At 38.4% G+C, this 15,546-nt stretch overlaps 1 protein-coding gene across 6 annotated transcripts in view; it reads right to left on the minus strand.

The window, feature by feature from the left end:
- OSBPL1A (oxysterol binding protein like 1A) overlaps window positions 1-15,546 on the minus strand; it is a 216,604-nt gene that overhangs the window by 14,747 nt on the left and 186,311 nt on the right. For all 6 annotated transcript variants that reach the window (XM_036823536.1, XM_036823537.1, XM_036823538.1 and 3 more), the window contains 3 exons: window positions 3,798-3,932; window positions 2,683-2,780; window positions 1,659-1,841 (listed from right to left, as the gene is read on the minus strand). In XM_036823536.1, the coding sequence (XP_036679431.1) occupies window positions 1,659-1,841; window positions 2,683-2,780; window positions 3,798-3,932 (416 nt within the window). The remainder of the gene's footprint in view (window positions 1-1,658; window positions 1,842-2,682; window positions 2,781-3,797; window positions 3,933-15,546) is intronic.

Genomic DNA, 15,546 nt, shown 5'->3' on the forward strand with positions numbered 1-15,546 from the left:
TGAATTTTTTGAGGAACCTCCAAACTGTTTTCCATAGTGGCTGCACCAATTTACATCCACCAACAGTACACGAGGGTTCCCTTTCCTCCACATCCTCACCAACACTTATTTCTAGTCTTTTTGATACTAGTCTTTCTCACAGGTGGGCGGTGATACCTCATTGTGGTTTGATTTGCATTTCCTTGATGGTTAATGATGTAGAGCATCTTTTCATTTACCTGTTGACTATTTGTATGTCTTCTTTGAAAAATGTCTATTCAGATCTCCTGCCTACTTTTTAATTGGATTTTTTTTCTTGCTATTGAGTGGTATGCATTCTTCATATATTTTGGATGTCAGCCCATTATCAGATACATGATTTGCAAATATTTTCTCCTATTCAGTAGGCTGCCTTTTCATTTTGTTGATGGTTTCCTTTACTGTGCAGAAGCTTTTTAGTATGATGTAGTCCCACTTGTTTATTTTTGCTTTCGTTCTTTTTGGTATCAGAGTCAAAAAATCATTGCCAAGACCTATGTTAAGGAGCCTACCGCCTATGTTTTCTTCTAGGAGTTTTATAGTTTTCAGTCTTACATTCAAGTTTGTAATCCATTTTGAGTTAATTTTTGTGTATGGTATAAGAGAGGGGTCCAGTTTCATTCTTTTGTATGTGCCTGTCCAATTTTCCCAACACCATTTATTGAAGAGACTGTCCTTCTTCTGTTGTATATTCTTGCCTCCTTTGTCGTAAGTTAACTGACCCTATTTGCATGGACTTATTTCTGGGCTCTCTATTCTGTTCCATTGATCTATGTGTCTGTTTTTATGCCAATACCATATATTTTAATTACTATAGCTTTGTAATATAGTTTGAAATCAGGGAGCAGGATGCCTCCAGCTTTGTTCTTCTTTCTCAAGACTGCTTTGGCTATTTGGGGTCTTTTGTGATACCATAAAAATTGCAGGATTGTCTATTTGTGTGAAAAACGTCATTGGAATTTTGATAGAGATTGCACTGAATCTGTACGTTGCTTTGGATAGTATGGACATTTTACTAATATTAATTTTTTCAATCCATGAGCACAGAATTAACAATTCCATTTACAACTGCATCAAAAAGAATAAAATATGTAGAAATAAACTTAAACAAGGAGGTCAAAGACCTGTATATTGAAAACAACAAGACAGTAATGAAAGAAACTGAAGATGACACAAATAAATGGAAAGGTATTTCATGGCAATCTTTTTTCTATTGCAAAAGAAGAGAACTTTCAACTTAACCTAATGTCTAAAATGTACCAATGTGATTGTTATTTCAATATTTCTCAAAGTGAATTCATTTTAAAAGATGGTTAAACAAAATATTATTACCATGATATATAGAAAGCTTGTCTCATAAGAACTGTCAGGCAGTGATTAACTCCATTTTATCTTAAAATAGATCCAAACAAACACCACAGTCAAACATCAAGTTAAACTTTTTACATGTACCTAGGATGATTAACAATGGCTATTGCCATGTTTCTCAAATTCTTTTACATGATGGTAGAAAATTTACACTTCATAAAAGCAGTTTCTTTGTCTCCACCTTTTGAACAACAAGGTCAAGTCTGTGTGCAAGTGTATATACTAATGAGTAGGTACATATGAAAAGAGTTAAAGGCGTGATTCTGACTCACTCAAGGAGCTCCAACGTGATGGTTCCTTTGGGTTCTGCTTCTACGCTCTTCCCCCAGAACTTCAGTTTGGGATAGATTGAGCCATGAAAGATGAAATCATTGTTTAATCCTTCAGCATGAAATGCACTAATGGGTGGGTGATGGCTGACCTGCTCAGAGATGAGTCTGAAACCAAGGTCATCTCTTAAGATTTAAAAAACAAACAAACAAAAAGAGGTAGTGTTATATAATAAACTGTTATCACAGAATGTATACATTACTGTCATTTCAGTGAAAAAGCAATGTTAAAGTATTAAGGAAATGGATTTGACGAAGTAAACAATCCTTTGTTATCATCCTGATGGAAGGACAACATGCGAGCAATTGCACATATGCAACCCAAACAACTAAAACCAATGTTATTATAAACCTAGCTACTTAAACACATTAAAATAAAGAACACCCACATGAATTTGGGTGATTTTCATAAATTGACAATATTAGCCATGTAAATTTAAAACTTATCATTCCATTTATATTAAGATTGAAGAATCTAATGTATCTCCTTTACAAACATCTAGGGAATAAATGAGATCAAAACTTGTGGAGGGAAGAGAATGATTCAGAAAAACTAAAGCCAAATGAATTCCCTAACTGTGTGTAAAGAAGCAAGCTACAGCAGGAAATGCAACTCTAGATACATTCATTGCCTGTATGCCAACAGTGTAAGTTTATGCTAATATATTTTATATGGTTATTGAAAATACCCAATCATGCCTTATGGTCTACATAAGGAGAAAGGATGGTAACTAATCCCACAAGATCAGGAATACTGAAATCCTTGTAATGGTTCATTTTATGTATGTTTTCATATTTTTGACATAATTTCTAAAATAATAAATATCATAGAAACAAACAAAATTGTTAACTTTCTTCAGTCATACAAAATGTTGGTAAATGCTCAAAAAATATACATTTTCATTTGAAGAGCTATATAAATCATGCAAATTCAACTATCCACCTGGAATAGTGTGAAAGATCTTACCGAACTAATTCATAAGTCTCTCCCAGAAGTGGGTTGAAAGGCTTTCCAGTACGTTCCCACTGAGAAGCAACAGCAGATACAGCAAATGCAGCTACACACTGTGGGACAGAGCATTAGGAGAAGTTAAAAATAGCCTTGCTGGCTCCTCATTCTTTCAGGAACTGAAATTCTGCTGAAAATAGTAATTTACAAAATGATTTTGAGGAGTTTAATTACTTTGTATTTTTAACATGGCTTAATAAGCAAACTAATAAGCAAACGTGGATATTCAGAATGAAAATTACTGAGACTCTTCCTATAGATCATCCCAACTGTGGGTTTTATAACACCCTGACAGTGCTACAAATTCTCTCAAGGACTTTTAAAAACCTCTCAAGTCCTAAATTACTCTTAATTCCTTTAAAATTTCTAAAAAGTACATCACTTTTAGGATGGGGCGAAGAGATAAAACTAAACAAGTTGGTATCAAGTCCAATGAGGTTGGGAAAAGCTAATATATATAAATGAAAGCACAGAAAGACTCCATTTAGAATGCTATTGCCTTGCTGGAAGGAGAAGAATGTATCTACTATACTCTCCCTGTGTCTAGTCAATCCATATACATCACATGAACGCCTTCTCTTCAGAGGAAAATTAAAAAGTGCAATTCCTTGTTGTCCTTTGTTTTAACCTATAGTAGTATGTGTATATTTATATACACACATAAGCATAAATACACATATTTATCTGTGTATGTGTATATCTATTCCTTCTTGGAAACACTGAGAAAGTCTGAAAGAAAGGTTGAATGTTTTTACCCTAACACAATGCTACCTTCTAAAACAAAGACTCAGAAACAGCTCACCAACATCCAGGTTTGGTTTTGGACCACGTTCTGCTTCTCCTGCAATTCTCGTTGGTCCTTCCACTATGGTGGCGCTCTGACTAGAGGGTGGCGGGGAAGGAACACAGACGACTCTCCAAACATGCTGACTATGTAATAATAACGTTTGCTAACCTCACACTGGACTTAACATGAATTCTGTGTATATGTGTCTGGGGCGGGGGGAGGGGAGAAGGTGGCAGAGAAGACTTCCTAAGACTTAAACCTTTCCCAGTGCTTGCTTGACACATACCTGCATCCTTTCCACAGGATCAGCAAATGAACTGGCCTTGTGGATGAGGTACGTATGCTCCATATATTCAGTGAGTCGCTGGAGGAAGCTCAAAGGCTCGTTAAATATAACTGGCATGGTGATCTTGGAGAGTTCCTATTTAACAAGAAAATGGAAACTGTGATGTCCAACATACACAGCAAACTTACAGGCTGCTGTCTCTACATAACATGTTCCTGGAAAGGAAGTCACAGAAAACAGCAAATTTAATTAGTATCAGTTCAATTTCATAAATCTTCCCAGAGCATCTAACGATGTGGAGTATATTGTTCTAGGCCTTGAAGGAAATACAAAGACTACCCATTCTCCTTGGCTTCGAGGAGCTTGCAATCTACTGGTGAGCAGTGAGATGATGACTATTAATAAGTCTGCCTCAGATCAGAATTAGGAAATGGCATATAAAGGTCATGGGGACACAAAGACCAAAAATCTTCATAGTGGGCTAAGGAGCAACCACATATACCATTTTCGTGGATAATTTTTCAAAGGAATTTCAGACTGTTTTTGACTGACAACATTGAGGTTTTCTGAGAACACTGATCCATTATACATTGTGAACTGGGGTCCTAGAAGGCTATTGTGTATTTCACAGGATAGGTTTTAAATTCTATCTGCTAGAATGACACAATCACAGTAGACTTCCAAAAATAATTTAATGATTGGGCAGGGGTCCTCTGACCTGAGTTGCAACCTTTCAACTCTGCTTACCATATCCTGCCAGCAAACAGTCTCACCAACAAACTTATCTTGGTTTTCTCTGGAATAGTCTGATGATCTTTCCAACCTTCCACCTACTACTATTTACCTTTCCCGTGAGAATCACATCTTTCATGAAGCCTGCTGACTAAAGTCATGATCACGTGAACAATCCCAAGGTGCCACTGAGGTTGAATGCCACCTGTCTCGGCTCTGACTTTCCCCCTCTAAACATCCACATTCTTACAGATATGCACAATTAAAAATAAAGTAACCTTCACAAAACTACTATCGGAATGCATTAAAAAAAAGCTGATTCATTACCATAAAATACTGCAGACCACAGTCAGACATGTAGCAGCTCAATGTAATGAAAAGAAATGGTAGGTTTATTGCTGCCTCACTGGGAAGACAAAAGAGAACTGGACTGTATAAGGAGATGAAGAAAAGAAGGTTTTACTGTATACACCCTGAGATCTCAGTAAATGCAAAAATTCACTGCTGGGGCCAAGTCAAGAAAGCTGCGACTGCCAAGGCTTTTCTTAATTGAGATATCTTAGACTCTCTTTCTCCTACTTAAAAATACCTTCATGAGTTTTTTCTTAAAAAAAAACCACAAAAACTAATAGAGGAATATGTAATTTTCAGTCATGGAAGTAAAGACATGAAAATGCTCCTCTCCTCAGAGGCAAAGCACCTCCAACAGTTTGGGATACAATGCTGGGTATTTACACACACATGTGTGTACACACATATATCTTATTGGATTTTTTTAATGCATGGGATCTGCTCTATGTATTGGCTCATCACTTGCCTTTTTTTGCTGTTCCTGTGTTCAGAGGTCTTACATACATGTACATTACACCACCGAGTCCATCAAGTTCTTTGTAATCGCTGCACTGCGCAGCGGTAAGATGTCAGAATCAGACTGAGTTCCTCTGCAGGCTTTCTCATTTACTAGATGTGTGACTCTGGCCAAGTTAAACTCTGCCAGTTTCCTTATCAATAACATGGCACTAATATAACAGTGTATATAACATAATTACTACAAAGCATTGTTATAAGACTAATATTTGCAAAACACTTAGACCAGTTCTGGGCACATTAGTAAATGCTATAGGTATTTGTTAAATTTTTTTTTTAAAGTCTATCTACAGATATACCATAAACTATTTAGCCTTATCCTTTAGAACATGAACAAATATGGTTTTAAAGTAAATTTCTGTTAAGTGGGATTTCTGGGTCAAAGGTGTGTGCTCATTGAAAATTTTTACAGTTACTACCAAGCTGAATGCCTTCAACCCTTCAACCCTTTATCAATTTGTACTCCTACCAATGCTTCTGGGAAGTCAGATTTTCTTTTAACATCAAAGGGAAGGGCATTACTTCCAATCTGTTCATTCAATCATGTTCACTTTCTTTACACAACTATTTAATTCAAAAATAGTCAAATGTTGTAATGGTGCTGAGTAGTTCATGTATAACTCTAGAACAAAGATTAAAAGACATAAGTATTAAAAGTAACTATAACTATGATAATTTGCTAATGGATACACAATGTAAAAAGATGTAAATTGTGACACCAAAAACATAAAATGGCAGGGAGTGTACAAATGTAGAGCTTTTGTATGTGTTTGAAGTTAATTTGTTATCAGCTTAAAATAGACTGTTAAAACTATAAGATGTTTTACATAAACCTCATGGTAACTACAAAGCAAAAAACCTATAGTAGATACACAAAAGATAAAGAAAAAGGAATTTAAGTATACCAACTACAGAAAATCATCAAATTCACAAAGGAAGAGAGGAAGAGGAAAGGAACAAAGGAATTACAAAAAAAACAGCCAGAAAACAATGAACAAAAGAGCAATAGTGAAACCACATCTATCAGTAATTACTTTGAATGCAAATGGACTAAATTATCCAACCAAAAGACATAGAGTGGCTGAATGAAAAAACAGAAAACACCAAGACCCAACTATGCTGACTACAAGAAATTCACTGCAGCTCTAAGGACACACACAGATAGAAAGTGAGAGGACAGAAAAAGATATTCCATGCAAATGGAAACAAAAAGAAAGCAGGGGTAGTTATACTTCTATTAGACAAAACAGATTTTAAGCCAAAGAATGTAACAAGACACAAAGAAGGTCATAATATAATGTAAAGGGGTCAATTCATCAAGACGATATAACAATTATAAATATTTATGCTCCCAAAATAGGGACACCTAAAAGCAAATATTAACAGATCTTAAAAGAGAAATAGACAGCAATACAAGAAAAGCAGGGAATTTCAATTCTCTACTTTCAACAAGGGACAGACATCCAGACAGAAAATCTTAGTAAGGAAACAATGGGTTTAAACAACATGTTAGACCAACAGACCTAAGAGACATATACAGAACATTCCGTGCAATAACAGAATACACAATTCTTCTCAAGTGTATATGGAACACTCTCCAGGATGACTATATATTAGGCCACAAAACAAGACAATAAATTTAAAAATACTGAAATCATATCAAGCATCTTTTCTAACCACAATGGTATACAATTAGAAATAAACTACAAAAAGAAAACTGGGAAATTCACAAATATGCGAAAAGTAAACATGCTACTGAACAACCAATAGGTCAAAGAAGAAATCAAAAAATATCTTGAGACAAATGAAAATGGAAATACAACATACAAAACTTACAGGATGCAGCAAAAACAGCTCTAAGAAAGAAATTCATGGCAATAAACACACTAAGAAACAAGATCTCAAACAGCCTAACTTTATACCTCAAGGAATTAGAAGAAGTCCAAAATTAGTAAAGGAAGGGTAACAAAGATCAGAGTGGAAAGAAATGAAACAGAGACTAAAAAGATAAATGCAACTAAGAGCTATTTTTTAAAAAAAAAGAAAGATAAAATAGACAAATCTTTAACTATACTCACCAAGAAAAAGAGAGAGAGGACTCAAATAAGTAAAATTATAAATGACAGAGAAGATACTACAACTGATGCACAAAGGATCATAAGAATGCTGTGAACAATTATATGCTAACAAATGGACAATCTAGAAGAAATGGATAAATTCCTAGAAACATATAACCTACCAAAATTGAATCATGAAGAAATAGAAAATCTGAACTGATCAATTCCTAGTAAGGAGATTGAAGCAGTAATCAAACACCTGCCAACAAACAAAAATCCAAGACCAGATATCTTTACTTGTGAATTCTGCCAGACATTTAAAGAAGCATGAATATTGACCCTTCTCAAACTATTCAAAAAAACAGAAGAGGAGGGAACACTTCCAAACTCATTTTACGAGGTCAGCATTATCCTGACACCAAAACCAAAGACAAAACCAGACAAAGAAAAGAAAGTTATAGGCTAATATCCCTGATGAACACAGATGCAAAAGTCAAGAAAATATTAGCAAACTGAACTCAACAATACATTTAAAGGGTCATACACCATGATCAAGTGGGTTTTATTCCAGGTAAGTAGGATGGTTCAATACAAGCCAATCAATAAATGTGATATATGACATTAATAAAACGATGAATAATCTCAATAGATGCAGAAAAAGCATTTGACAAAATTCAACCTCCTTTCATGATAATAACTCTCAACAAAGTGGGTATAGAGGAAGCATACCTCAACATAATAAAGGCCATATATGACAAGCCCACAGCTAACATCATACTCAGTGGTGAAAAGCTGAACACTCTTCCTATAAGATCAGAAATAAGACAAGGATGCCCACTCTCACCACTTTTATTCAACATAGTACTGAAGTTCTAGCCAGCGTAATCATGCAAGAAAAAGAAATAAAAGGCGTCCAAATCAAGAAGGAAGAAGTAAGATTATCTCTATTTGCAGATGCCATGATGTTATATGTAGAAAACCCTAAAGACTCCACCAAAACACAATTAGAACTAATACATGCATTCAGTAAAGGTGCACGGTACAAAATCAACATACAAACATCAGTTGTGTTTCAATTCACCAACAACAAACTATCAGAAAGAAAAATTAAGAAAACAATCCCATTTCCAATTATCATCAAAAAGAATAAAATAGTTAGGAATAAAATTAACCAAGGAGGTGAAAGAGCTATACACTGAAAATTGTAAGACATTAATGAAAGAAATTGCAGAAGACACAAATAAATAGACAGATACTCTGCACTCATGGATTATAAAAGTTGTTAAAATGTCCAAACTACCCAAAGTGATCTAAAGATTCAATGCAATCCTTATCAAAATTCCAATGGCATTTTTCACAGATACAGAAAAAACAATCCTGAAATTTGTATGGAACCACAAAAGACCGTGAATAGCCAATGCAATCTTGAGAAAGAAGAACAAAGCAGGAGGTATCATGCTCCCAGATTTCAAACTGTATTACAAAGATACAGTAATCAAAACAGTACAGAATTGGCATAGAAATAGACAGGCAGATGAATGGAATAGAATAGAGAGCCCAGAAATAAACCCATGCATTTATGGTCAATTAATTTTTGCTAAAGGAGCCGAGAATATACAATGGAAACAATCTAAGTGTCCGTCAGTGGATTAATGGATCAAGAAAATGTGGGTGTGTGTGCATGCATATGTCTATGTGTGTACGTATATACACACGCACACAAATATATACATAAACACACACACACACGATATTTCTTGGCCTTACAAAAGAAGGCCATTTGTGGCAACATGGATGAACGTGGAGGGCCTTATGCTAAGTGAAATAAACCAGATAGACAAACACTGCATGGTATGATATCACACATATGTGAACCTTCAAAAAAAAAAAAAAGTTGAACCAATAAAAACACAGTAGAAAGTCGCTGCCAGGGGCTTCAGGGTGGGGAAAATAGGGAGAAGTTGGTAACAGGGTATACACTTTCAGTTATAATATGAATAAGGTCTGACGATCTACTGTATAACATGGTGACATGACTACAATTGATAACACTGTTTTGTATAGATGAAATTTGTTAAGCGAGTAGAACTTAAATGTTCTCACCAAAAAAAGGATACATATGTGAGGTGCTGGATGTGTTAATTAACTTGATGGGGGGAATCCTTTCACAATGTATACATATATCCAATCATCTTGATGTAGACTTTAAATATTTGTCAATTATATCTCAAAAAAAAAAAAATCCACCAAGATTGTCTCTCTAAAGCAACTTGGCTATACAGAATATGCATATAGAAATAAAACTGTTTCAAAATAGCTTTTAAAAAAATTTTAATTTAGCACCTACTAGGTGCCAGGCACTGTTTTAGACACTGGATTAAAAGTCTCATTATAGCCAATTCTGACCTGGAATGCCCTACTCTCTTCCCTTAACTCTTGTACCCCCTCTCCAGTAGGATTTCAAGAGAGTTCAAGTCTCTCCTCCTCGACTATTCCAGTACTCATTGATTTCTCGCCTCTTCCAGCTCCTGGAGCACCAGAATCTGTATCGCACAAGTTAGCATCTGATCACAGATTATACAGCCTGCTGCTATGTCAGGAGTACTAACCAGCTTATCTTGCTAACTACACAGTAATACAATTCCTGAGGGGAGGGATAATATCTTATACTCCGCCTGCATCCTCATCACCTCAGGGAGAGCAGAGCACATTGCAGGCACCCCTGCCCTATGTGCTCCTGTATGCTTCCACTGCCCCCTGAGTTTAATCCTATTTGGGCATTTATCACAGTGCACTAGACTCTCCTGACTCTTTCACTGGAATACAAACTCCCTGAAGTCAGAACCCTCTTGTTTAATGATGCACATAGTTCACACAGCAAAATGAGTAAAAAAGTAGGTTACAAAGCAACATGTTCAAAAATATTTTAATTTTGTAAAATACATGTTTTATAGACAAATATTAGAAGGTAGTAGCACCAAAAAGTTAACAGTGGTTGACTGTAGGAGTTGGTAGTCCGGGTAATGTAACACTTTCAGCCTGGCAAAAGGAAGGGGTGGGGAAGCCGACATCCCCACACCGCAGAAAGCGGACGCCTTCCGACGTACACGCTGACACTATGCTCATCATAAAACAGACAAGAGAAAAGCACGACGGGAAAAGAGAACAACAAAACATACTCAGGTTAGTCCAGTCCTGGGTTCCAGAGACAGTAGAGCGTTAAAGGAGTGCCTTCTGAACAGAAGGCACAACGGTGGCTGCCAGGGCGGGGGGGTAGGGAGGTGGGGAGCTGTTGTTTAAGGGGCGCAGAACGTCAGTTCCACGAGATGAAAAGAGTTACATGGGTGGTAACGGCAGCACAATGTGAATGTACAAACGCCACTGAACTGCACGCTTAAAAATGGTTAAAATGGTAAATACTGTGTTCTGTGTTTTACCACAATTGAAAAATAAAAGAATGGGCTCTGAGAGCACACGCCCCTTGCTACCTGATGCTTCCATCACTATGAGTCCCTCACCTCTCCGCCAAATGGGGGCTTCATTATGTACCTCACAGGGCCTGTCAGGATTAATCAGTTCACACAAAACACTCAGAACAGGCATACGTTAAGTGAGCAATAAATGTTAGCTATGATCATTACTATTAATAGTACATTCAAGATTGCCAAGTCCTCCAAGGCCGTGTAGAGGCAAGGCGGCTTTGAAGGCTGGGATACCTCATCCTGTCGCCTGGGCAGCCGAGCTGCAGAGAAGGCACTCAGATGGCAGCGTGGCTTGAGTTCCAACCTTAAAAGGTGAAGAAGTGAGGGAAGGACACCTGTTCCCCCTGGAGCCCCAGCCAGAAGGAATCGCGTAGTCCCCGCTGCTGAGGCTCTTGCTGCTGGCTGGCTGTCCCGTCCAATTGCCAAGATGACAGGGGTTCACCAGGGTGGCGACATGAGCCCTGGCCCGTGACAGAATGTGACGTAAATGATGCCATTTCTGGCTCTGCTCTCTTGTTTTCTACATTTCGCTTTGTCATGCACAACAGCAGGGTGAGATTTATTTTAAAGGAATTTAAAGGATTTATTCATTAAAGGAATGAAGAACTTTACCTAAGTCTGATTCTGAACTTTTTTCCCTAAAAAGTACTAGACTGACTATTAAACACTCACTGAGGGAATAAGAGACATGCTGCGGGGGTGACAAGGCGTTTGGCACTTCTGTCATTACGGCGGCTCAGATGGGAATCCAGGCCTAGGGACTTACCTTTCATCTCTATAGCGACGCTGTATACGTTGCCAGACTCTCACATGATCTCCCTGAGAAAATATGCGAGCAAGAGTGGGACAGTCACGTTGTCCACTAGCCACTGGCTGCTCGCCACCAGCTGGCCTGACTTCATATGAGTCAGCAAGTCAATGAAATAGTGGTTTGTCAACTCTGGAAACCAAGGTACAAAGGACATGGCTTTATCACCCATTCAATGGGCAGACTATTTTTTTTTTTTTTTTTTTTTAAATTATTTATTTATTTATTTATGGCTGTGTTGGGTCTTCGTTTCTGTGCGAGGGCTTTCTCTAGTTGCGGCGAGCGGGAGCCACTCTTCATCGCGGTGCGCGAGCCTCTCACTCTCACTGTCGCGGCCTCTCTTGTTGCGGAGCACAGGCTCCAGACGCGCAGGCTCAGTAGTTGTGGCTCACGGGCCCAGCCGCTCTGCGGCACGTGGGATCTTCCCAGACCAGGGCTTGAACCCGTGTCCCCTGCATTGGCAGGCAGATTCTCAACCACTGCGCCACCAGGGAAGCCCCCCTGGGCAGACTATTTTTTAATCATTTGAAAACCTCCCAAAATTCTGAAAGGGTCTTTAAATCCAATTTTATAATCTAGAATAATTTAAACACCTTCCTGCTTCTTTTAGTAACTCAGAATGTAAGCATTCAAGGAAATGAAAAGGCACATTTGTGGCCCAGGTAATAGACACAGAGTGGAAGGGACAGAAAAAGGCCTGAGGGAACATATACACATAGATCCAGATGGCCATAAAAACCACCTTGACTGCACAGAAGAGTCTAACATGCTATTTAAAATACAGCAATGGACTTGCAATTTTTTGCCTCTGTTAGTCTGTACAATTATTGATATTTTAATGGTTAAAATCTACAGTTCCCTGGATATGTAATGAAAAAACTCGGTGATACAAACTATATTTCATTCCCTCTTGGAAATTCACAGAGACACCGTTTTTACTTACAATACAATGAAGTTTGGTATTGGATTCGTTAGATACTGTATACAGCTACTTAGTACTGCATATATTCCAATAATAGGAAAAGCAACAATGCGTATTATGAAGGTCAAGTTTCAGGAAGAAACATGAGCTAGAATACTTTTATCACTGAGAGCTTCAGTCAGCTGGAAAAATTAAATATTTATGCCAGGCAATTCTATCTTGTGACCCAGCTAAAAGCAAAGTTTAAATGTATCCATACAAATTAATAGCAACTAATGATGAAACTGAAGAAACTCTTAATTGCAGTTGCTCATCAGCTGACAAACTGAGAAGAAAACAAAGAGAAGGCTGCTTTGTCACTCGAGCACTATATAAACAAACAAGGCCAAGTCTGATCCCCACTGAAGTGGAAAATATCTTATATGTGTAACGCCGAGCACCGTAATGCCCAACTGTGCAAATATTTAAGACCTGGGTTAGAGAGAGCAGCTCAGCTTCGGTCTTAAGCTAAGTCTGCCGGTGGGCAGGGTCCTCACCCAGGCGTGCAGCCCAAGCACTAAGTGGGCTTCTAGGCTCTTCACTGATGGGCAGGCACTGGCAGCAGCCTTGGCTCTGTGCCTTGGATGTGCCTTCTGTGACACCAGCTTGGCACTGGATCCTCCCTCCACAACAGCCCCAAAGATGTAAAACTTTACCCTTCTTACATGTAAGGGCCTTGGAGGGCCAAAGGTCTCTTTCCCATCTTGGGCTACTCAGTCCCTTCCCTCTCCACAAGATGTCTATCATCTATTAGTTTACCATCGCAGGAGAGGTTCTTGCCATCTGAATACACTGATCATGCCCAAAGCAGTCACACCAAGACCTTGCAAGTCAGCCCTTGGGGACCACTCTGGTCGAGCAGTCTGAACAGGCCTGCTGCTCTGACGCCTTTTGCTGTTGGTTACACCACTGTTCCTCGCCTCTCACAGACCAGCCCCAGAGAACACAACACCCAGAAGCAAAGGAACTATGCACAGGAAAGGGGTGTCTGCATGTGAACCGAATGAACCACACTGTGGGCAACTGGGTGCAACCAGTGGTAAAAACAGGGAGAAAAAGACAAGAAAAGCTTTGAGGGAAAAGACAAACAGATATTCCTTTCCTAGTCTTCCTGTCTCGGAGCTGAATTTTTTCAGAGTTGGGAGGCCGTGTGAGTCCTCTCGAAGGACAACCACTAGGTGGGAATGTGGCAGGACAACTAAGGCGCTGGCTGGAAGCCTGGACCAGGTCCACGGTCTCCACACTGTAGTCACTCAGGGTACCCCGTGACTGTGGGCAGGGGTGGATGCTTTAGGGGAACCGATCTGCAGGTGCTCAGCCTTCACACGCACTCCTGCCTAAGAACTGACAGGCCAAGAACGCACCTGCGTCGGACGTCACGCTGTTGCTGTTTTCCCACGTCTTCTTTTAAAATCGCCCTTCTTTTACTTGGGGTGGGGGGGGAGACACCCCTTACACCATCCTGAATTCTAGTATAGCAGTCTTGCTCTGATGCGTAAAAACCTTCAGGGCACCGAGTGAAGGGAGGTTTAGAAATACAGTACTGGTACAAGGAAGCCTCTTAAATCAAGGCACTGTTGCTCTGCAGGACGGCTCCCCGACTTTCCTGTTTTCGTTAAGGCAGAGACCTGACATCGGAAGCTCTTCCAGTCACCTCTCCCCTGTTGGGATATTCTGATTTCAGATCATTATAGAGTGAGGTGGTAGAGATGACAAATTTTGTTTAACTACTTTGCTTCTTCTGCCTCCTGTCTCTTAAGTCAGTATTTATAACGTACCAGTTTGGGCAAAGCTCCAAATCTTATCTAGAGCTGTATCTGGCTTATATTTAGAATTCAAGAATGGGACAGTTGTCACAGTGCCATATACCAACGTGTTTATCTGAGCCCAAAAATAACATCACAGCCCTGACAGTGAGCTGACCCGGGATGCGTCTGGTTGTGAGGTCATGCGGCAGACATTCTGCATCAAGGGGATGCGATGAATCTGAGGTTTTGAGGGAAAACATTTAAAGTGCATGATAAGATAAGAAGCATTTCATGAAAAAAGATTATATTGGCAAGGTGCGTTTCAGGGAAAATATTTCAATTTTCCCAACCCCTTCTCAATATTGCGAGGTATATCTGAGTGAGAGGACACAGTTACAGAAACCGAAGTTGAGAGCCCTGGTAAAGCTTCTCCACTCCATTTCCCAGAGACCCAGATGCCCATGACGCCAAAGGAAGGTAACAAGATCTCTTGCAAGTTAGAGTTTTCAAATGTTTCCAATGACACGGAAGGAAGTCCTACTGAGTTGCCAATTTATGGATCATAAAAAATTATTTTTGATGGATAATATATTACTATCCGATTTTTGACATATAGTCAGGAAAAGGTCAAAGAACTGAATGACATTGCTAGATACTAAAAAAAACACAGAACTCCTACTTCCCATCTGTCTATTAATATGAGCAAGGCTTCTTAATCCTTGAATCTATTAAAAAAAGAGAACTGTTACTGAAAATCCTGTCTCATTCTAGCAATGTGTGATATTCATTCTCATATATCTCAGCCAAAGTGAAAAAATCCTTTTTATGAATAACATTTTAGCTTTTATGTTATACTTTCATAAATTTTGTAATGCTTGTTATTTTGATCACTCATGTAAGAATAACTTAAAACTTTTAGTACTAAAGTCTTATGGCCATAAAATATAAATTTTTAAATTTTAATTTAAATATGTATTCTTGTGATAGTGAAGTATGATAAGGTAATCAAAATACCTTCAAAGATGAAAAAAATTAGGTTAGGGTAATATTCTATAGTAAATATGGAATGGAAATAGGAGTTAAAGGAGCAAACT

Source organism: Balaenoptera musculus, chromosome 14 (assembly GCF_009873245.2).
Source record: "Balaenoptera musculus isolate JJ_BM4_2016_0621 chromosome 14, mBalMus1.pri.v3, whole genome shotgun sequence".
Lineage (NCBI taxonomy): Eukaryota > Metazoa > Chordata > Mammalia > Artiodactyla > Balaenopteridae > Balaenoptera > Balaenoptera musculus.